The sequence below is a fragment of the Oreochromis niloticus genome, linkage group LG7 (genome assembly GCF_001858045.2).
Source record: "Oreochromis niloticus isolate F11D_XX linkage group LG7, O_niloticus_UMD_NMBU, whole genome shotgun sequence".
NCBI classification, from domain to species: domain Eukaryota; kingdom Metazoa; phylum Chordata; class Actinopteri; order Cichliformes; family Cichlidae; genus Oreochromis; species Oreochromis niloticus.
The window spans coordinates 11,793,827-11,817,364 of NC_031972.2; the positions used below are offsets into that span (position 1 = coordinate 11,793,827).

At 38.6% G+C, this 23,538-nt stretch overlaps 3 protein-coding genes and 1 long non-coding RNA gene across 14 annotated transcripts; 1 reads left to right on the forward strand and 3 right to left on the reverse strand.

Annotated features, from left to right (window-relative positions):
* Positions 1–37: 37 nt before the first annotated feature.
* Positions 38–4,118, reverse strand: enoph1 (enolase-phosphatase 1). Of its 2 annotated transcripts, none has more exons than XM_003455122.5 (6): positions 3,791–4,118; positions 2,377–2,478; positions 1,882–2,084; positions 1,594–1,726; positions 1,260–1,383; positions 38–956 (listed from the first exon to the last, which is right to left on the reverse strand). In XM_003455122.5, exons 1-6 carry the CDS (start codon positions 3,872–3,874, stop codon positions 817–819), a joined length of 786 nt encoding a protein of 261 aa, XP_003455170.1. In that variant the 5' UTR covers positions 3,875–4,118; the 3' UTR covers positions 38–816. The 2 variants fall into 2 exon arrangements, with proteins under 2 accessions (XP_003455170.1, XP_013132991.1); XM_013277537.3 differs by lacking the exon at positions 3,791–4,118 and adding an exon at positions 3,666–3,783.
* A 161-nt stretch (positions 4,119–4,279) lies between these two features.
* LOC102078962 (uncharacterized) lies at positions 4,280–10,500 on the forward strand. 6 transcript variants are annotated; one of them, XR_003221212.1, is made up of 5 exons: positions 6,692–7,017; positions 7,097–7,367; positions 7,752–8,548; positions 9,357–9,482; positions 9,609–10,500. It is a non-coding gene; the product is annotated as an uncharacterized LOC102078962 (long non-coding RNA). The 6 variants fall into 6 exon arrangements; XR_003221211.1 differs by adding an exon at positions 4,280–6,685 and having other exon boundaries at positions 6,796–7,017; positions 7,752–10,500; XR_003221210.1 differs by having other exon boundaries at positions 7,752–9,482.
* A 286-nt stretch (positions 10,501–10,786) lies between these two features.
* On the reverse strand, positions 10,787–16,691 carry tmem150c (transmembrane protein 150C). 2 transcript variants are annotated; one of them, XM_013277538.3, is made up of 8 exons: positions 16,393–16,682; positions 15,179–15,293; positions 13,778–13,831; positions 13,664–13,699; positions 13,499–13,566; positions 13,116–13,243; positions 12,835–13,012; positions 10,787–11,397 (listed from the first exon to the last, which is right to left on the reverse strand). In XM_013277538.3, exons 2-8 carry the CDS (start codon positions 15,250–15,252, stop codon positions 11,210–11,212), a joined length of 726 nt encoding a protein of 241 aa, XP_013132992.1. In that variant the 5' UTR covers positions 15,253–15,293; positions 16,393–16,682; the 3' UTR covers positions 10,787–11,209. The 2 variants fall into 2 exon arrangements, with proteins under 2 accessions (XP_013132992.1, XP_013132993.1); XM_013277539.3 differs by lacking the exon at positions 10,787–11,397 and adding an exon at positions 12,596–12,612 and having other exon boundaries at positions 12,796–13,012; positions 16,393–16,691.
* Positions 16,692–17,264: 573 nt separating this feature from the next.
* Positions 17,265–22,293, reverse strand: LOC109202746 (mucin-2). Of its 4 annotated transcripts, none has more exons than XM_019360691.2 (9): positions 21,499–22,293; positions 20,003–20,121; positions 19,792–19,914; positions 19,058–19,123; positions 18,847–18,914; positions 18,076–18,181; positions 17,773–17,878; positions 17,563–17,624; positions 17,265–17,468 (listed from the first exon to the last, which is right to left on the reverse strand). In XM_019360691.2, the coding sequence occupies exons 1-9, from the start codon at positions 22,181–22,183 to the stop codon at positions 17,376–17,378; spliced, it is 1,428 nt and encodes a 475-aa protein (XP_019216236.1). In that variant the 5' UTR covers positions 22,184–22,293; the 3' UTR covers positions 17,265–17,375. The 4 variants fall into 4 exon arrangements, with proteins under 4 accessions (XP_019216236.1, XP_019216235.1, XP_025765266.1 ...); XM_019360690.2 differs by having other exon boundaries at positions 18,847–18,935; XM_025909481.1 differs by lacking the exon at positions 17,265–17,468 and having other exon boundaries at positions 17,558–17,626; positions 17,780–17,878; positions 18,847–18,935.
* Between the last annotated feature and the right edge of the window lie 1,245 nt (positions 22,294–23,538).

Genomic DNA, 23,538 nt, shown 5'->3' on the forward strand with positions numbered 1-23,538 from the left:
TTTTTTAAAACAGTTTGGACTGAAGAAGAAGACAGGCTTCTGGGGGAGACAAGGCATTTATTAGAAGTCAATTTCCTGAATAATACCAACAATGTTTCACACAAAGTCTGGCAATGTTTCAGTATTTTCACTTCCCAAGATCAACATTACAAATGAACAACAAGTATGGCACATTTAAATAGACACCATTCACCTGTGAGGGGATTAATTAAGACATTCAAACAAAGTTTCAAATGAAGACTCTCATTCTGCTGAGTGCATCTATACTGTAATTATACTTTCTAAAACGAGACAGTTCACTAACTGTACAGGACTCCATACGTCTGCAACACATTTGTTTGGGTAGAGGGGAAGGAAAATGGTACATGAACATTTACAAAATGGTTAAGAAATACAGTTCACGCATATACATTTGGAGAGTGGCAGTCAAATACAGTTCGTCTAAAAGGTAAAAAGCTAGTCTCACATGTCATGTGCAGTTTCCTTCAGGCTTGTAAATGTAAAGCAACAGCTTCCCATTCAATCAAATGGTCCAATGACAATGACGTCCCATTTGTGTTCCTATAATGCTTGGTGCATCCGTTTCTATTCATGAGAAAGGCATCCTGAAAGAACTGCATAGTGAGCCACCTTTAAAGACTGGAATTTCATGATCAGCCCCATTGATTGCCAGCAGTCCCAGCAGCATCACCAGTCCCTCGTCACCCATCAATGTGGAAGAAAGAAAACAAAACAATAAAACACTAGAATTGCAAAAAAGGTGGGGGCAAAAAAAGAGGAGAGGTCATCACGAAGTCATCCTTTGTTAACTCTTTGTTAAGCATGTCCTGTAAGCTGAAGTTGGCTAAAGGAGGTAATGAGGTTATAATGGGCCCTCTCCTCATCTGTCAGCTCCATGTTTCCAGGCCTGACCACCACCACAACATTAATGCCGGCTTCTTCTGCAGCTTTGGCCTCTACAATGACAAATGCAGTCACATTAAAAAAGGAAGTACACTGTTGTCTTTTGCCCTTAACAGAATATTATTATCAAGACGTGACAATAAACAAAAGTGGCCAATAGGAATCTCTTTGGAGACGGGTGTCAGACGGTTTCAAAACCTCAACACAAAACGACTACTTTGAACATTTCAGTGTTTCACAAAGCCTCACTTTGCCCATCACTGCCTTCGCCCCCACCGATCTATTCATCCTGGTAGTCTTGATGTGATCTTACTAGCAGACCAAACCCAGAATATTATCATTGCTAACATACTTACCCCGGGTGACGTCTGTCAGGAATGTGATTTCCTCAGGCTGACAGCCGATCCTCTCTGTAATTCTCTCATAGCTCTTTGCATCTACTTTAGCCCCTATACTGGTGTCAAAGTGACCGTCAAATAACTGAAAAGAAAAAAAATCAAACCATCAGATTAGACAATATCAATAACATAAACAACAAGAGCTTACAATTTGTTTTAGCCAAGTACAGCCCCTCCAATACAAAAAATTTAACCTTCTTATAAAAGAAATAAATAAATAAAAGAAAAAGAAAATAGAAACTATGTGCAAGCAAAGGTTGTGTTTGCACTAAAGTGGGAGAGGGGAACATACTTCTAGAAGATCTCCTTCAACAGAGTATCCAAATAGAAGTTTCTGTGCCTCCACGCTTCCAGAGGAGTAGATGTAGACTTTCAGGCCACGTGCTCTCCATGTTCTGATGGATGGAACTACATCCTGATAGACCCTGATTTTAAAAAGGGATGGAAAAAAAAAACTGCAGCTTATTAATATTATTATTATTTTTTATCTCAACCTCTGACAAACAAGCCAAATTATGACCCAAACCTGAGCAGAGCGCATATGAATTTTAAAAGTGAGGAAAATGATCAGTGTACTTACTCGCCTTTGATTCTCCCAGATGCATAAGCTGCCCTCCACATGTGACCCTGAAACTGTTTGAGTGCTGTGGACTTCCTGTCTGCCGCCATCTGCCACAGAACATTTTCTATTACTTCCCTAATGGCCTTCTCCTCATCTGTGTGAACTGTCTGGTCCACAGTGTGCACAGGACACGCCCGGTTCTGTTTCATGTCCTCTTCAATCTGCCGTGACAGTCAGCCTTTTTGTTAAAAGAGCGCTAAGGCATGTTCCCTGGTTTACTTGGTGGATTAAAACAGGGACGACAATATTCATCAAAAAAAAAGGCAAGCAATTCAGAAAATAAAGGATAGAAGATGAAAATATAAGAATTCTTCAGTACCCAAATAAAAGTTTTCCCTCCTTTGTTCACTAGCTGCTGATAAATAACAAGCTGCATTCCTGCCAGGCTGAGTAACAGCCTGGATTTCATTCTTCCAGTAGGGAATCACACTTAAAAACATGTTTGCCAGCTACCTGTTTCTTTAGTAGATGAACATCTTGTTTGCACTCGTCTTCTTCCCAGTGAGTGGACAGGTAATCCTCAAGATGCTCTTTGATGTACGGAAAAAGGATATCCTAGAAATGAAAATATGGACATGTGACAGCGAAAAATAAAATAAAATCAAAACATAAAACCCACACTAACGCCTGAGTGATTTGTCAGCAGACCGATATCACCTATCTGCCAATCTGTATTTATAGCAGCCAATAAAGTTAAATTTTAATAACAGAAACTACAGAAGAGATGGTAGAAACACCCTTCAACCAGTGCTGATGTCCATAGTTTCTCCACCGGAGGGCACTCTGCAACTTCCCCGATGGCAATATAGGACATACATATATCAGTTAGGCTCTAATTCAGACCCTCTAGTCAGAAAATACTAACAGAACAATTTTTATTGATTCCTGTTTTGAAAGCCTTTTCTTTCATTTATGGTACAGCTGTTGTGTCCGTTTGCATAGACATTTGCCTACCCAGAGAGGAGTTTTTTTAACCCACGCAAATGTGCTTCCATGCAGTTCTTGAAAAACCCAACAGTGTGTAGCTCAATGTTGATGAGCATTGTGAATGGTGACTGGTAAACCAATGATCAGGAGCAACAGGAGACTACCAGGCATGGGAGATGCGTCAAAACGCAAAAATTTAAGTGAAAAAGAAGAAAAAAGTATGACGAATACAGAGGACACCTTCCACTGGTTTTAACATTTGGTCTTAACATCAGGCTGAAGGACCAACAACAGCACAAGCAAGAGTAGCACACTGCCTCCATTTGGCAACACACAGATAGTGTATGGACAGTGGACAGACGGTGTGGACCGTCTGCAGGTAGGCGGACTGTCCATAGCTGCCCACTGATTACCAACACACTGCCACCGCCGAACCGTAATAAACTGTCATGTTTCTTCACGCCGTGTGGAATGATCTAGAGCGGGAATTGACCTCCACATTACTGACTTCCAACAGCTGCATACTTACATCGTGACGCTAAACAGTAATTAGAAAACTGGCCTGACTCCACATGTCTATGTCTGTTTCTAACGCATGCTTTGTGTTTCTAAGACACAAAGCAAAGAGGCTTCCATAAAAGTAAAAAAAAAATTACATGAAACTGCTAATTACAACACTTCTTGTGTGACATAAACGCAGCGTTAGGTGTGTTCGTTGTCAAACGGCATTTCTGGTTATATAAAGCAAATATGGACGAAACAATAAAAGGACAAAAGCAGACAGTTGTAGAAGCAAAACAATAAAATTGCATTACATTCAGGCGATAGAGAGACGCTGTGAAGTTCTGTTGGTTTAGCTATGTGCTACCGGTGACAGGCAGCTGTTAGCATAGCCGCACAACCGGACGTGCAGACTTTGTTTGCATTTCACGCTGCTTACCTTCACAAATGTAATCGGTGTGGTGGTGCCTTCAATGTCGAGCAGCAGGGCACTAGTGCAGGCAGGAATAGAAACAGTGGCCATTTTTACTGGGTGAGTCTGCAGCTGCTCTTGTTAGCTGACGTTAGCTTACTAATTAGCAGCACCGCGGTGGAAGAACCAGGCTGTACCCGGTCCTCGCTGTTTCTACAAGACTAACAGATCAAGCAGACCACAGATTATGCATGCGCTAACAAATCTATCTGGTGGTAAACCACTAACTAGCTATCACTTCACAGCTAACACACAGGGCAGTAATATGCACACATGGCCAGCTCCGTCAGTTCAGACTCCACGCCAGTAGGTGGCGGTACCTTAATAATGAACAACAAGTAAAACAACAAGAAGAGTTTATTTGTTTAAAACATTATTTAAAATCTATATTCCAACACCCACTTTACTTGTCTGTGCCATTTTATTAAATGAAAGCATATTTTGCATTAGGTATTATGTATTGGTTAACATTTATGACAACAGGGGGCTATTTTATATGAAAGTGTGTTATTTGTCCTACAACAGCAATACTGAAACTATGCTAGTGCCACACTGTAATGCAGAAGTAGTAGTATAAGGTACACCTGTTAACTAATCATTAACACAATTTTATTTGTATAGCCCCTTTCAACATAAAAATTACAGGGCTATAAAGGGGCTATCTTAAATAAGTCAAACGTGAGTGAACAAATGTGAATAAATCTGCACAGAGCTGATGAGCTGATTTTAAGTCTCTATGAAACTTTTCAACTCATATACTCTTTCACCAGTCTTAAAAATAAATACTGTGATGGTGGTCCCGAGTTTGACATGTAATGAATCAGCTATTATTGTCATGTTTTAATGTAGTTAGTACTGTAAAACTAAAATTGGGCTTGTTGTACATTTTCTATTTTATAACCACAAGTTTGGTTAATATGTTATTACAGGACATCTCTTTTTTTGAAAAGCATCTCCAAACTTGAAGGCTGCACAGGAACAATTCAATTTATTGGTGATGCTTACATAGTGCAAGTAAAATTCCATCACCATTAAATGTTTAGAAGAATTCATCTTCAAGATCATAATGAAGGGTCAGAGTGTATCTTTACACTTTCCGTGAGGATATTTAAAGTAATATATGATGTAGTGTCTTTTTGTTTTGTTTCAATTTCACTAACATGAATGTGGAAGTGTAAAGAGTATGCAGCACAAGAGGCTACAAGATCTCAGTCATTGAAGCACTACAGGTTAAACCACAGCCACTTTGGCTGGAGACACCCTTATCCATGCACATATTTAAATTTTCCATGCACCTTTAAAGCTTGGAATGCACCCCAAAGTTACCTATGTAGATCACATGTTGATCAGACATTGCAGAGATCTGTAGATTCCTGGTGAGATGATTAAAGACAAGCTTTTCATTGCTGATTTTAAAAGAAGGTGACCAGCTGTCTTTTCTGAGTGTGAGGTATTATTATCATTATATTGTCTTGATTATTCCATTAACAAAAAAAAAAAAAAATTGTAAAGTGTTCAAATTTTTCATGAATATTCACCCAGAGCTAGAAATTGCAATTTTCAAATTGGATTTGTAGTTAAGAAAGAGCACCACTCCCACGTCTCATTATTTCACATTGTTTAACTAAAATGAATCAGGAAATAAAAATGCATTTCATGGATTTTCCTACATCATATTGTTCTGGTCCACCAAACACATTTTTCACATTTTACTGTAATTCTTAAATGTTTGCAGGTGGAAGCAGAGTTTGCCTGCATCACCACTGTCCTACTGACATCCAAGTTCATGCAACAGCTAGAATTCTGTGTGGGTTATTTTTGGGTGCTATAACTTTTGGTGTTTCTTCCTTTCTATAATAACCTTTTCTCACAAGATTTTTTACAAAGTAAGTAGATTGGGAAAAATCTCCCTAAACTTAAGATTTAAACTGTTTAAACTGATACTTTCAGCTGCAGAAACTATTAAAAGTTTTGGGTATTGTGGACTTTTCAGTGATTACTTTTTGTGTTTCTTCCTTGTAGTTTATTTTACTAGTGTTGTTTACTGCACAATACAACAATAATCTCACACATCGCCCTTTTCTTTGCGGTAGGAAGGTGACATTTAAACTAAAAGAGCTTGTGTACTGAAGGTGCTAATTGTTTATCTCACTGAAGACCCAGAAACCCTCATAAAGGAGAACATGATAAGTTTAGTGGCCTCTACTTTACACAAATTTGCTCTCTGGAAGCAAAGAGAATGTTTTTGCAGGTTTGTGTTCTGGCTAAAGATGTATTTATTTTTATTTTTAGGAATCTGAGAACAACCATTAGGGAATGTGGCAGGTCCAGAACCCACAGACGACCTTGAAAATGTTGGACTAATCACTGAATGTGTCGAAGTGCTTCATGACCTTGGTAACATTGCAAATCCAGTTGCCATTTTGTTTGGCCTCATTTACTCACTGGTCTTGAGCTACAGTTGAGCTACTTGAGTTCAGACAAGAAACTGCAAGAAAACAGAGAAGCACTGAAAGACTGTTTAGTGTAACCTTGAAATGGAACTGCAGAACACATGGAACAAGGGCTTTTGTCCCCAACGATCAACAGAACTGGAAAGTTTTGGATCCAGACATTGAACTACTAATGGCCTTTGGAAATTATGTCCGTATGTTTTAGCAGACTTTTAAATTGTTCATATGAGGTTTTCATTTTATGTCGGTCAAGGAAGGGGGAAAGATAAAAATGGTGTCATGGTCTGGGTGAGTTGCAGTGTTTCTCCAGCAGCTCTAGGTTTCAACCCCCAGGTGGAGCCATATTACCCCACCTATTCTCCACACCTGTTGGCAATTCAGCTGGCGGTATTTAAGACCAGCGCTCTCAGTGAGTCTTCATCAGAATGTCTGGCAACCTTACTTAGTGCCAGGCCTTCAATTTGTCTACTTGTCATTATTCATTCTCGTTGTGCTGACTTATTGTTTCTTGTATCACAGTACCTCTCAGACCATTCACTCATCTGTGCAGTTCCTTACCTACTTTTTCATCGCTGGTCACTCCGTCATTCAGATGACCTGCTCCACCTGCCTGCCCCCCTGCCGTCACCTCTGGTCTTGGAACTCTCGGGAACTCTGGACTGTCTGGATCACAGTCAAATTGACACTCACCCCGAACCCGCTGGCGGTTTTCTCCCCACGCTCCCTCCGACCTGCTCACAAGTAAGGCAGAAACTTGTTTCCACCTGTTTACTTGTCTTACCTCCTGAAGCCCACCTGATACCTGTCTCCTCTGTTACAGAGCCTCTGACCCCAGCACCTTTTATCCTGATCCCCTTCCTGCGCTGTACCATAATTGCCACCACTAGAATCACATATAGCTACATTTTGTAGTTTCAATTTTTGTGTGTTTATAAATAAATATTCAGTTTTGGGAAAATCACTCAGCCTCCGCCTCTGTCTGCATTCCAGCCTGTTGTACTGGCAACCCTGCCGTGACAAACGGAGAATGTAACAAAGATTGGCATGAAAGAGGGGGAAATGAGAGATGTCAGAAGGGTTGTGTACCATATGTAAGTATTTTCTGTTTCTCCAAAACCTGGTATGTGTAGTTCCTTTCTGCTACAGAGGCCATTTGTTGTTGGTTTGCTCTTTAAATAGGATTTGATGATATTAACACAGCATAGAAAATCACCAGCTATAATCTTATTAATGTGGAAGTGAAATGGAACCACTTTTCCTACTTATTTACTTGATTACTTTTTACTTAAGTGAATACAGACTGTACAGCCTGTATTCACCTAAGGGTTTTATAAAGAATGAGTTCTGCTGTGGGCCTCTCATAACCCGTTTGTGGAAATGGCATATGATGAACTAAAGCCATGTCTTGACATTTAAATCCTTAATCTACCTGATTATGTCATGATTAACATAGATGACATTTTTATTTCTCATAGCTGAGCTGGTGAGTCCAGTCAGTCTACGTCAGATGGTCGTCACAAATTTGAGGAACCGGCCTTTAAGCAGCAGCCCTTTGGACTCCATGAACAATCAAATCCTCTCCCTTTACCATGACCTTGTTACGGGGTCCAAGGAGTTTCCTCATATTGCAGTCAGGGGATTGTTTCACTCAGAGCAGATGAGGACACCTTTTACCCCTGTGCTGCAGAGTTAGAGGGAGAACGCCACTCCATCTCCTTCTACAGACTCACCAGCTGGTATGATGGTGCTGCCTGCATGGTGCCACTTACATTCTTAGATCCTGACTCCTGTACTTCCAGACAAGGTGGATATTTATGCGCTGAACACAGACCGGAGGAACAGTGTCCACACCCTGGATGTCAGCCTCATCGTCACCAGAGTCATCTCTGCTGTTTATCGCACAGAAAACAGTGAGATGACAAGGCACTGGAGAGTCAGACTACAGCTCAGAGGACAGCGTTATCATGTCGGGAGATCTGCCAGTTTCTAAAGATGTTTGTAAAGGGTTATGAAGAGGAAAAGAGCAGCAGCAGGAGCCCCACTCCACCAAAGAAACTGTGAAGCCTTCTCTGGAGAACTTATTTTCTCAAGACTCTAAGTTTTAAGACTTCTGTCAACTGCATTGGACATATGGCAGGGCTGTGACTGGATGTTGAACCAGGGACATCTATTGTAGAGCCAACTGTAACTCGAACTAAGGATCCATAAAGACAGTGCCAAGTGTAAATTATCCTCTGCTGCATCTTAGACAACAGCAAGAATGAACAAAGTGGTGAGTAATAAGTAATGTTTTAGGTTGTCTCTAAATTGATGTCCCAAAATGTTAAAAAACATCTTGAAGTTTTAACTTTTTATTGTTGCTTTTCTGCTTTTTGCTTTTAAAAGTCAGAAGAAAAAAGAAGAGACACCACACAAAAGAATTTCCCTCATTAAATTACACTGATTTAGTTTAGTTTGTATGTCGGCTTTTCATTTAAAGGTTTCAGGTTCTAGTTTCTTTACTGTGCTGTGCTCCACCACTCCTGCAGCCTAGAACTGGTCTAGTAACTTATGTGTCTTATAGTGACATAAGGGCTTTAGCTCTCAAATTTTCTCTCTAAAATATTAATTTTACAGTATTTTCACGGCCTCAAAGACAAAAACCCACACGCATATCGATCAGTTGGGCAAACTTGTTGACACTGTTCTTCAGAGGATAAAGTGCTGGTGGCGTGTTCCACCACCAGACTTCCACACAATGTTCCAGAGATGTGCTAACCAGGAAAGCACAAGAGCCTTAATGCCATTTCCAGAACTTTTTTTTTTTTTTAAATTTAATTGTAATTCTAAGAGTCGTTTGGCACATGTAAATAATGATCAAATGATAACTACAACAGCAGTATTAATAATATTAATAATGGTACAAATAGTTATGATTACTGATTATTTTTACATTTTTAAGATAGCCAGACCTTCATCATTTGTTCTAAATCTGTGTGTAGAGCACCAGCAGATTCATGTATTAAAATATAGATGAATCACTGACTTGTGACACTGTTTCAGTTTCTTTAGTCATATCTCCTCCTGTTTTCTTACTTTAGTGATGTAGGTGTCTCTCTTACACCATCATCACTTTCTCCACTTCACCTTGAGGTAAACTTGCTTATTTACAAAGAGAAGTAGAAGCATGGCAGTATATGGATGATTCAGAGTCAACACACACAGTGGTAAGAACAAAATTTGCACAGGTTTCATGTAATTTTGTGTGTGCACTTTTTTTTTTTTTTTTTTTTTTTGCACAGGATAACAATGTTTCCATACATATACTGAATGAGGTCCAATGTTATTCACAGGAAAACTGGATCTACTTAGTTCTGCCTGTATTTTCTTCACATGGCTACACTGCTACGATCGCACAATTTTAAGGGTTTAACCAGCCAAAGAGGGAATAGTGCCACTCCACCTTGGAAGATGAGGGCAGATTCAAAGTTTTTATATTTTGTGTTTATTGGTTGTTGGAACATTCAGAGAATCCCCTGACCACATTATTGAGGTTTACAGATACAGTGACATCTGTATGTACACAGCTGTGCTACAGTGCAGTTATGTAGAGCCTCAGCAAAGATGAATACTGTCAGAAACATCAGTTTTATTCCTTCACTGTATTTTTTTATAACTGAAAATGAATAGGAAACCTATAAAAGATTATAAAACACATTAACACACAGAGTACATTATAACACAAACAATCATACTGGCAATGATTGCAAGTACTAAGTCAATTAAAATCCATCAAGAATGCAGTGTTTATTTAAGGTTTTGTTTCTTTCATTACACTCTCAGATGACATGTGCTTTTCAAACATTACCTTTAAACTGTTTAATATAGCGGTCATTCCATCCATTCACCTTTTATCTGTAATACTTTTGAGATGTTTTGTGTTTGAGACAGTGCAGATTTCTGGTATTTTGTGTAAATTTAAGCATTTAACAATTTGATTATTTCTAATTTTAAAAAAAAAAGAGTGTGAAACTGAAGTTAGACTTGTGTTTGGAAATAAACCACCCCGTGTTGTGTAGCTTTCTGGATTACTGGACTACATACTCATTTATTATATTGGCTATACAGTGGTCCCTCGCTGCAGTTCACCTCTGGCAGCCTCGCTGTTTCACTGATTTTTCTTTGTGTGCAATTTTCCATGTCAATAAACACAACAATGTCAATGAAACGTTTTGCACCGTCAAAGAGAACCGGGGTTGCCTTTGGTTTCATTCTATAATACTGGACTTTTTTTTTTCTACGAAGGTTTGAACTTTGAGAGTGTTTAAACATGAGAGAAAAATGTGAAAATAATAATAATAATGGATTGGATTTATATAGCGCTTTACAAGGCACCCAAAGCGCTTTACAATGCCATTATTCATTCACGCTCACATTCATACACTGGTGGAGGCAAGCTACGGTTGTAGCCACAGCTGCCCTGGGGCAGACTGACAGAGGCGAGGCTGCCCTATCGCGCCATCGGCCCCTCTGGCCACACCAGTAGGCGGTAGGGTAAAGTGTCTTGCCCAAGGACACAACGACCAGGACAGAAAGGCCGGGGATCGAACCGGCGACAGGTGCGCTTCCCAACCCCCTGAGCCACGGTCATGTTTTACGTAACTAAAATTTTTAATTATGTAGGTTAAAGAAAATAAGAACGTTACAAAGTATATTTATATGAAACGTGTGTACTTACTGCATTTGATGTATTTTAACCATATATAAAGCAGATTACAGAATGTAACGTGTAATTTTGCCACCCCATTTGATTTCACCCTCATGCCACTCTAAGAAACTTTCTCTAGATCCGCCCCTGAAAGAGAGCTGTAACTGAGTAATAAGTATGTACTTGTAAATACAACATCAGACCTTAAACATGAGCCTGTGTAACACCCTACAGCTCACTGAGCAGCTACATGGGCACTTCAGAGGTTTCTGAGCAACGGAAGGGATACCCTGGTCTGTCTGTGCACAGAATACTGAAGCTGCTGTGACGAAACTCGATGGCAAAAGTGCTGATGAAGATGAGCAAGATCATGACGAGCACCCACTGGCATCGACTTGCATGCATGTGAAGGCGTTGAGACATCAGGGAGAAGTCTGTGTCGAGGGAGTTAAGGGTTTGGAGAGTGAAGGTGTGATGACATGAAAAATGAACATCGCATTATACTTTTACAGCCCTCTACCAGAATTATGTGCTATCCATCTGCTGAGCCGGGCAGAAAATAAATTCCATCCAAACTAAGAGCAGAGAGACGGTCTGGAAGTATTTTTATAGCTTCTTATTAGGTAAAGAATCAGCATGAAGCAATTATAGTTTCCACAGATGTTAGACAATTTGATAAAAAACGTAAGACGTTTAAAGACCAAAGCCAAGAGAAAATACAAAATCTAGCAAATTAAAACATTAAAGTTTAGAATATATGTATATAAGGAAATTGTAAAAATGAAGCATTAACGATACAACCCAAATAAATTCTCATTTCAAATAAACAGAGTGCTGGTTCAAAGTAACCCCCCTTTTCTTATATTTTTGCATATGTGTCACACTTACACGTGCATCAATTAAATATCAGACAAAGTAAACACTAAATGCAGTTTTTAAATGATGATGATATCACTTCTCTTTAGTCTGGAGAGCATAACTTTAAACTTTTCCTGCTCATACATGCCTGGGTACGATCTTGTCACTGAAGTGGACGCGCAACGGGATATCATAGCGTGGCTCAAGCACGTTCATCATAGTTTAAACCCCTTGTTTTGCACAAGGGAATACGACCTCCCGTCTGCAGCTAAACACCCCAGTAGCTTTTGTAATAGCTTTAGCCCGATCGGATTGGGGAGCAAAGGGCTGCTTAAATGCCGCAAACTCCTCTGCTCCTCCCCTTAGACCGCTAGCGCTGGCCATAACTATCGCTTGACAGACTGACCACGCGCACCATACACATACTTTTTTTCTTTCTTTTTCGAATCTTCGGATCACGTGCGTCCCGAACCGTGGAGTGGGATCGGTTCGGTTTACGGATCAACCGTGATCCGTTGCACCACTAGTGTCCAGTACTGAATTTCAGCCTTTCCCCTTATGCAAAGACATTTCTCCAGATTCTTGAACTCTTCTGATAATACATATCTAGATGATGAGATCAAAGTCTGCCTTCCCCAGAGAACTCTGCCTCTTACAGTATACCTATTCATGTTATTGACCTGTTGCCAGGTCACCCTATTAGTTGTAAAATGTTCCTGGAGCTGCTTCTTTTTAGTACCTCTTACTTATCCAGCCTCTTGTTGCCCTCGTCACAACTTTTTTGGGTTGTTCTGTAAATAGAATATGGGTTTATGAGATTTGCAAATCATTGCATACTGTTTTCATTTACCTTTTACACAAAAGGTGCAAAACTCTGTGGGAATTGGAGTTGTAATTCGTTCTTCTATGAATGCCAGTAAGGGAGAGTTTGTTGCTCTTTTGTATTTCACGTGAAAAATAGGCATCTCACTCACATGAGTAGATTCTTCTCTTTATACCAAGTAAAAGGATACAAAGTATCATGCAAAGAGTGATGGATCCAGACAACAGGAATCGAGCGATGGCAGCCATCTTCCCCTCATTCTTCAGGTTAACTCTCAGGGTGATATAGGACTGCAGCCAGCAGAACAAGGTTCCCAGTCCAAACACCATAATGGTGCCAATGTTGTGAATGTTTTCCTCAGTGAATACCTAACACAAAAACCAGTCAGTTAGTAAACCCAGACTTCAGTTCTTAAGTCGGAAAATTAACCACCAGATGTTAATTTTCGTGTGTATGTTTGTGTGTAACTACCTGAAAATTTCCTACAATGGTCATTCCAAAGGAGCTAATAGAAAAAACCACCAAACTAGAAATGTTCAGCCAAGGTTTGTCAATTTTGCCCTTCAGCTGCAGGTATCTGAAAACGGCAATAAAAAACCCTGAAAACATGAGAAGAACCATTACGGATCTAAAAACAAACCTCTCAGCACACAGCGAGTAGGTTAAAAACAAGACTTTCTTTTTCTTTTTTGTTTTTAAATGAGCTGAAAGATGTTCTGAATTAATGAAAAGAGCAAACTGATGTACTGTCTATGTATCCAAAGCTTGATATACGTTTTTTCTTATGCGCTCCATTGCTGTCCAATAATTAATGAAAGCTCTAGTAACAGTATCAAGAGCAATGTTTCCATTACCTACAAATGCTGCTAGGTTCATGACTTCACTGAAGACACAGCTGGCTGGAGGAAAGTTGCCTGCAATACTGAGACAGGAAGCAGGAGAAAAATCATATTTGCTATTCTTAAATTAAACGTTTTTTTATTGTTAATATGATATGAAACGGAGAGCACAGCACACACCTGATGTAGGGAGGATAAAGGGAGCCATTTCTTCTCCTAAAACAAATGAACAGCATGAATCCAGAGATACAGCAAAAGAAATACCTGAAGTGTATAAAATATATGAATTCAAACCTGTATTCTGAACCCAGCGGTGTTATGTTCTTATTGTAAACAGCTATGAAGTACCTGTTTAAAGGCAGCAACACAGAAAGAAACATGATAAATAAAACATTCTGTAACAAAAGTGGAAGCAATACTGAGGCGTGTGTGTATGTGTTTGTTTGTTTTTTTAACTACTCTGGATTGAAATATTTCGATCATGAGCTGCTCGTCTACAGCTCAAATAACCTGTGATGTACCGCAAGGTTTCCTAGTCATACGCATCCAAAAACGCCACATCAAAAACCCTTTTGCCATCAGGCCTCCCCTTCACTTTGAAATGATATATCTGAGAAGAATAATGATCACGAACTCACTTCTCAGAACATTTTCTTTTTTATTACAGGCATGCTTTCATGTGACACCAGCGTTCATAGTCTCTTATCATCTGGTTATCATCTATATTTCCCATTTTTGTTCCCTTACTTGTAGCCTTTCACTGGTAACCTACTGCTAAACATAACCCACCCTCCCAAGTATGCACACATACAGGTGTGCACACGTGTGTTATTCTGTCTGGGAACATGATGGCTCAAAACGTTTTGAATGAATCCTGATAAAACTTTGCAGGTGTAGGGTGGGGTGACGTTAACAATCCATTGAAATTTGCCTTACATGCACCGAGATCTTCAAGGTCAACGTAATGAATTATTGGTTGGAAATTGACTTATAATCTTATACGTGTGGTGTCTATTGTCAACATCTAGAAAATTTGCCTTCCCTTCAAGTTGAAACCAAAATGCATTTTTACTCCACTACAGACTTCTTCAAGTCCATTTAAAAAGAACAAAGAAAAACAAAATACAAAACGGTTCTGTTAAAAGTAAATACTCCCCAGAGAGTGAGCTGCCTTGGTGCAGGTTTGGGCTGTCGGAGTGCTTCTTGTTAGTTTCTGATTTGCGTGTCACATGTTTTTCTTATCATTTTTAATCTCTCTTTGGTTAATCTTATTCATCCCTAATATTTGACTTCCTGTTGCTTAATTTACCTTCTGAGTATTTTGCTCTCACTTCTTAAACTTTCAGGTGCCACACAAAGTTAGCTTTTACTTCAGCAAAGTGTACTCAACTTACCTTACTATCTTTATTAGAATAGCCAACGGAACCTGACTGTTTTGTGAGGTTTTCTGTTTCTTTTCAATAACTTGACATTTCTTTCTAGTCGTTATGTCTCCGTGTTGATATTATGTCTTTTTAGTTGCTTAGGAGCCATAGATATTTGTGTCAGTGCTGTTTTGTGTTGCAAGTGATCCTTTTTGGAGTCTTCATGGTTTTCTTTTATTGGGTATCTGTATAGTACAGCGTGTACACAGATAATAACCAGTTAATCTGGTTATCTTTGTTGTGTTGTGCTCCTAAAAAGAACAAAACTTACACCGTCCACAGTCCAGTAGCAGTACAAACAGAGTAGATGGGAGGCAGAAGAGCCCACAGGCTGAAATTCAGCATCTTGTCCTCTCTCAGTCCACAGATGAAGATGCTGTGTTAGTCTGCATGATAACATGTATCTGTTTAATATATTTGAAGCGTAAAGGAGATGGAGATTAAGAGAGAACTCGTTCAGGTGGAGACAATAGCAGGGTCCAGAAGGGATACAGCAGGAAATACTTTCAAGAACTACTTCTGAGTTACCTCTTGCATTCAATTTTGCGTTTTCTTACGTTAGCCTGTATTACCTGACAGCTGGAAGAAGCAGCAAAATTACAGATCCAGCCTGGCTTAACAATGCTTTTGTATTAGATTTCCTGAAATGACTTTTTTTGCTAACTCCATTAAGGATCTACAGCTGGATCCAGCTGTAGATCCGACCTTGCCATGTGACCTACTGACCGGAGATATGTTTATTATTATGTTATGATGGGTTGACACAGGAGGGACAAGGAAAACCGTTAACAAGACGCGTGGTAAATCATGATATGCTGTCATAAATACATATAGCTGTTAGGCATTTGTGCATTACAAATGCAGCCTTTAAAACCACATATTAGCAAATTTAGCTCCAAACAACATTTTTTTAAAAATGCAGTGTTACATTTTTCACAGCATTTACAAATTTTCAACAACAAACTGAATCTTAAATTTACATAGTAGATCTAAACTTTAAATGTGTTTGACACGTGAGCGTGCCCTCACACGACCATTGGGGGGGGGCGGGGGGGCGTTAGGTCATCTTTTTTTGGGAAAATGACCCTTATGAGGACAATAACAAGTTATTTGGAATCAGAGTTTCAGACACAGTGACTTCAATCCGTAGGATCTAATTTTAATTTCCTTGTAGCAAATGTGCAACTGGTTTGTGACCAGGGTCGTTTGAGACATGTAAAATATACTTTTATATTCACGAGGAAGGCGATGAAGAAGTCATTTTAACTATTTCTAAATACTTAAATCTCCCTTTTCCTTCCGACGTGTCTCTCAGTGGGAAGACAGAAGAAAAAACACAGTATACGTATTTTAGGACCATCAGGAAGCGACTTGTGTAATACTGTCAGATAGAGTTAGGAGGACATGATACTTCTGCACACAAACATTACAAGCAGATAGTAGGCTGTTCTAATCGGTTAGCACATATCAAACTGTGGAGCATACCTGTCTCTGTGGCGGATAATCCCCCAAACAGCGCACCGAGGAGCGGACTTGATGGTCCTGCAGGTATATCGCGTTCACAGTCCGCTGGCAGTCCCGGTGTTGTGCCAAAGTAGTTACCCCCGTCAAAAATTGTTTCCCCATCCACGAGAGCGCGCAAAGTAGGAGGAGCCACTTGCCCAGCTCCGTTCTGTACGCTACTTGTCACTGATCTGCAGTCGACGCAATAAAGAGTAAAAGCTGGAAAACGGCAGGCTCGATTAATTTAATATTAGTTTCGTGACATTGTAATGTGCCGTGTGGAAGACAGTTTACATTAAACTGTACACTGAAATAACCTGCTGGGAATACTTTGTCTAGAAAAATACTTTGATACTATAATACTGTAAAACCAGACGCGATCATGGAAACACGTCGCTCTCCGGTGAATTTACACTCGGTTTACACTTTGTAGCGAAGCTATCACGAAGGAGTTTATTTGCGAAATCAATCACAGTATAACCAATAACTACAGTAACGTTGGAGTTTCTTCACAGCAAAAGTTATGGAGGGATACAGATTTTATCAGGCTGTGTGGCATCGGCTGCCAAAATGTGTGCCCCCCCCATCTGTAATCCATATTGGCGTTGCTATCACAAAGGGTATATTTGCAAAATAAGTCACAGTATAACCAATAAGTACAGTAATTTTGGAGACGATTTCTCCTTCACAGCAAAAGTTATGGAGGGATACAAAATTTATCAGGCTGTGTGGCCTCGGCTGCCAAAATGTGTGCCCCCCCCCATCAAAAATGCACATTGGCTTTGCTATCACAAAGGGTTTATTTGCACAATAAATCACAGTATAACTAATAACTACAGTAACTTTGGAGACCATTTTCTTTTTTTAGACTTCTTAATTTAACATCTACATATATATATATGTCGATATGTGTGTTCTCAACAATGTGTGCCATAAGAACACTAGCTGTGCACCTTTAGTGTCAACTATGTACAAGCGAAACAAATAAACAGGTCTTCTGGTGGTGGGCTTTTCATGCAGAGCTGGTGGAACCACCGCAAACACATCTCACACTGAATCTGTAAAAAAAATAAATAATTATAAATCCCAATGTTAAAATTTCATTTACGGGAATTGATCATAACATTTAGCAGTCTTTCATGATGACATTACCCATTTGTTGTCAGTTTCATGCTCTTCTTCGCCGCAGAAAAGACAGATGTTTGTCAAGTCATCTGTTTTAAAAAGTGAAAAAATAGCACATAGAGTATACTACCTACTGCACTTATTACTTCATTCAAACAACTATATGGTTTGTTTCTACAGCTATCATGATGAAAATATTCATGATTTCAGAACACTGAATTGTGGAAAATGAGTTACCTGTCTCTAGGAGGAGAGTGGTGGCAATTTGCAGCCTGTGTGTGTTTATGGCCTTTTTTGTAGACGGAAAGTCTATTGACTCTTTTTGCAAGATCTTTTCAGCAAACTGAAAAAGAGATTCTAAGATGACTAAATAGGCTAATATCGTAAATGTTATTTTATAGAAATTTGTTTGCTGTGAATCAATTTCTTTCTTTTTTTGTGTAATTATCTTATATTCCTTTTCCTGTCATTAACATTTATTACAACACAACATTTCCAATATTCTTGTATATACGTATGTATTACGGTTAAGACTCGTACTTTCAATGCAAAGACTCCACATGAGGTAGCGTCCAATTGTTTTGGGTGTTTGACTGTGTCACAAGTCCATCTTGAGACGTTGCATCCTTTTTTTTGCATGAATCCCCTGAAAGACAAGTACAATAAAAACAAATAACATGTTTTAAAATTTTGGTGACACAAAAAGATGAACAGTATGGAGAGCTTAAGTGTCTGTTGAACATCAAGTTAAGAACACTGACCACACTGTTTTGTTAAAATCATTACTTTTTAAAAGTCTACAACGCATTTTCGTGGACAATTACTTGTGCTTTTATTTTCCTGTTTCCTCCCATGATATAGAAATCAATCACTTACACAGTACACTTTGAAGAGATGTGGAGGAGAAGCAAAGATGAAATTCACACATGTATAACCTATGTGAAATTATTTTAGACATTTGTCTGATGTTTTAGTGCTAAACCTCCGCAACACTTTATGCAACTACTAAACATTATTATCCCCGTGCTATATTTTCTAATGTAAAAACATCATCTCATACAGACATCAGGTCCTCAAATAAACATTGAAACATGGGGAGACTTTTCTTTAAAGGCAAAATTAACCCATAACACCACAATATCAGAAGACGAACACCAAAATTTAAACCTGTTGCTGCTAGTTTTTTAATTCTGAGTACCATTTATTTTTTGATTGACATCATACTTGTAATTGTCATAATAAACACAAAAATAACAACAGCAACAAAGAGTTTAATAAAGGGTCGAAATAAATTTGAGCAGTTATCCTTACCTTGTTGATTCCAAACAATTTTGGATACCTTGTTTAGTTTCTCCGAGTGGATCAAGATACAGCGACTTCTTTTCTTGTGGGTAAATGACCTACAGTAAAATTATGTGGAGAATTACATGTAATAATTCAAGACTTAAGATTATCTGCATGCCATGCATTTTTCTTATAAAACTGATTTGATGAATATTGTAAATGCAATTATTTTGTTTACCACTAATGTCCAGTGATGATGTTCATTTACAATTCCCAGAATCACTTCATGCTCCATGGGTTTGATCTTAAATTGAAACAAAAGAATAAAAATATTAACTTCAGACATAAAAAAAGAAATGCAATAACATGTTGTTTAGAGTCCTTTTTATTAAAGCAATTTATGATATATTATATATCATCCACTTATAAAGTACTCTGTGACAGCCATGATTCATCCCTCATTTCTTTAAACTGTGCAAGAAGCTGGACTATCTTATATTTTTTATAAGTGGTTTTGCACATTACTTCCTCCAAGACTAATAAAGCTCTTTCTAAGGATTTTCTTTGGACATGGAGTTCATTTTCACTCATTTTCAATGCGATCATTGTGCCATCTGCAAAATAATGTGTAATGCTTTATTAAGCCTCTTTAACAGTGACGTATGAATCACTTGAGAATAAAAAGGTACCTATTAAAGAGATGAAGCAGTGTTGATGATTTCAAAAGAGATATTAGCCCAAATGTTTGCAAATCTCAAATCAAGCATTGATTGGAGTGTGTACAAAAAAAGGAGGAAACCAGACAAGCAGAGAACAAAAGAGAACTGGCAAGTCTAATAAACTATCCACATCTACTAACCCCAGTCTCAATTCGTTCTTTCTCCATAAGCTGTTATCCAATCTAAATCTGGATGTGGATATGATCTGAGGTACTTAAACAATACACACAAGATTCTTTCTAGAGATACCTACCTTGAGTCTTGGAGCTTTTCTCTTCCAAATGGCAGTCATTGAAAATGAATCAATGAATGCTGCTTTGGCTGAATTATGGCGATTGCATTGTCTCACCATGATCGCAAGATATGCATTAATAGACTGCGAATACAAAATGTAAACATTTTTTAACTGTTGTCAAGCAATAAAACACTGTTAGTTGCATTGTTGTCAGTAAAGATCACTGTACCTCACTTTCCAACTCCATGTCCAGACCAATTTGTTGGATATCCCAGTAGAATAATTTGTAAGCACCAATTTTGGAGAGTAGAACGTGAGGACTCTTTCCAGTCCAGGCATCCATTATATCTACAAAAAGTAATGAGAAAAAGAGATAAGTCATCAGGACTAAATGTAAATCAAAATTTAAAATGCATAATTTCTTATGTAGTTGTCTGACAAAAGGCGTGTTTCAGGGTAAATACTTTTAAGACGCTGATAAAATGGGCACATGGTTTAACATTGTATTTTGTAGAAAAAAAAGAGCACTTAAATTTGCTTTTATTTGGGGGTAAAGTTACACTTACAATGTCCTCTAAAGAAATTTAAATAAATTCATATTAATAAAAGAAAAGGAATTTAAATACATAGCAATAGAAATGCTCTTGCCCCCTATCAAATTTTTTTTCCAGCAGAAACACCTATTACAACAATTTTTTAAAATTATGTTTAGTTGAAGCTACATGAATATGTTTTAAAATACTCAGGCTCAAGGCTTGCACCTGTGGCCTTTACTATTACATAACCATTTCTGGAAAAATGTTATTTTTCTCCTCCAAAACTAGTTTTATTGTCTTTAAAATAGAGTGTCAATTTCTGGGCTGTTAAAAGCAGCTTCTTAAAGAGTATTTGATCTTTCGAACTATTGCTGGCAGGCAGTCATCATCACAACATTAATATACTGCTTGTAGTGGGCATTCTATGTCACTAACAGCATATATGACAGCAATTTCAGAAAAGAAGAAAATGAAGAACATACACTACTAGTCAAAATTAGGGACACACCTTCCCATTCAGTGTTTTTCTGTGTGTTCATGCTTTTCATGCAGTGACAATCATCTTATGTGACTACCCCATGAAGCTCACTGACAGAAGGCCTAGAGTGTGCAAAGCAGTGATCAAAGCAAAGGGTGGCTAATTTGAAGAATCTAAGATATAAAAAATATTTTTGGTTCTTTCATATTTTTTGGTTTACTACATCATTTGTGTTAGGGTTAGTGCTCCATATGTGTCCATTCATAGTTTTGATGCCTCGAGTTCTAATCAACAATGAATCTACAAAATAGACAAGGAAATTAAGAAGCAACATTAAAATGAAGGTGTGTCCAAACTTTTCACTCTTAGTGTACATCAGATGTACAATATCAATCATTAACATTCTGGGTTCCACAACAACAAAAGAAAGATTCACAGTTTCGAAGGACTCACTTTTTCATTTGTGTAATTTTACACATGTGGCTTACATCCTTTTACAAGTTTTCTATAATGTTTTGCCCCATGAAGGTTTTTTTTTTTTAAAGCATTAACATATTGTTAAATTTAAATATTCTGTTAGGAAATATACCTAAAAAAATCTTTTTAAAGGTGTAAAATTTGCTATGCCATGATCTACAGAGTACTGAAACAAACACTGTCATAGGAACAAAAGTCCTTTTTTAAAAATAAAAAAATATTATATTTATTTACATTTCTCTGCAACAGGTTCAGTGTATCTCTGAGATGGTGATGCTGGAGGTGGTGCAGGGCTAGCTTGTGTGGCTGTTGCTGGGGCTGGTGTCACAAGTGGAACTGTTGCTTCCATGGTTTGTGCTGTAGATTGCTGGGCTGTAATCTGTGGAGCTGAGGCTTGTGTGGTTGTAGCATTTGGAGCTGTGGTCTGTGAGGATGGGTCTGCTGCCGCTGTGGTTTGTGAGGCTGGGTCTGCTGTTGTGGTTTGTGAGGCCTGGTCTGCCGTTGTGGTTTGTGAGGCCTGGTCTGCTGTTATGGTCTTTGAGGCTGGGTCTGCTGCTGTTTGGGATTCGGTTTGTACAGCTGTAGCATATTCTGGTGCTGTAGCACTTGTGGCTGGTTCGTTCTCTTTCTGTGGTGTTGCTCCTGACTCTGGATCTGATACCGTTATTGCTATACCTTGTGGAACTGGAGATGGATGTTGTGTTTGAACCGATAGTGATGTAAGTGATGCCATTGGTGCTGTAGGCTGTGTAGCTCTAGGAGGAGGTGGTGGTGGTGCTACCGCCACTGGTGCTGCTGTAGCCTGTGAAGCTAGAGCAGATGCTGGTGCTGCTGCAGCTTGTGGTGCTGCTGGACCTGGTTGTGCTGTTGGTAATGTGGCTGCTGTTTTCTTTGAACCCCGGTGTGGCACTCTTGGCATGCTGTCTTTGCTTAACTTTAGTTGGTCAATATTTACTTTTGGAATGATTGTCCCATTGGAATCCTGAAGATCTGCACTTTTACCTTGGATTGCTGTAATAATGTAAGGGCCTAAAAGTTTGCTTCAAGTTTTCCCCCTTTCCTCTGCTGGCTTCTTATGTTAGCTCTTAAAACTTTGTCACCAACTTTGAAGACGACATCTCTCGTCATCATTTTTATTTTGCCCTTTGTTTTTTCCTGAGCTTTGACCACATTGTCCTTCACCAGTTCCAACAGCTTTTGATGCTTTTGAATGTCTTCCGACAGCTCCTCCTGCCCCACAATGTCTTCCACACTCTCATCAACCTTTGAATCAAAAGACATGTCTATCATTACTATAATTTGTGTAAGATACACAGATAATACATAAAAGAACTGAGAAATACAGTGAAAATTTACATTAAGTGTCTTTGCTAAGGTTTTAAGACACAATGTATTTCTGGCAAAGCTTCAGTGTATCTTGGGATTGATTGGACATGAAGAAAACTGTTATTGAGGGTTTGAACAATCCATAAAAATATTCAGTGGTGTAGTGCTTTTATGGCGGTGACATAGCATCCATTGAAACTGATCTGCCTGCGCCTCAAAAACTAAAAAAAGTTTTGTTGTGTGGGATTTCCGTGTAGTTTGTCACAGACAGAAAGACATACCATGAACTCTTCTGGGATTTCGGAAGGATAGCGAGCCTCTCTGCCAAACATTAGGTAATAAGGTGAGTATTTGGTGGTCACTTGTTTTTTAGTTCTGAGTCCAAACATTACAGCATCCAGATACTCATCCCACATTTCTGGTTGGTCGCCAACGACTTTACACAGGGCTCTGACAATGAAAGCACATAGAAGACATTCATATGAAAGATCATTTACATTTTTTAATAGTTTAATGTCATGCATTCATGTTTTGGTTGAAGGGAACCCCCATAAATGTATAACATGTACTCCAAGAATTTACCTCTGGATGGTGCCATTCATTTTCTCCACCTGCCCATTTGTTTGTGGGTGATAGGGGGAGCAGAGGCTTCTTTTAATTTTTAACAATCCGCAAACCCTTTTGTTGAGCTGCAAAAGAAAGTTATATACACTGACTATAAGCACATTACAATAAGAATTTAAATAAACAGCTGTCATACTAATATCTCAAAAACAGATTTATAAAGACCAGAAAATTAACCATTTTCAAAAAATTATTCAAATATGAGTTCACATATTTTTGCCAAAGACTAAAGTACTTACAGAATTGACAAATTCTTTGCCTTGGTCAGTAAGAATCCTTTTGGGGGCTTCGAACTGGTGGACAAATTTTATGAGACAGTTTGTC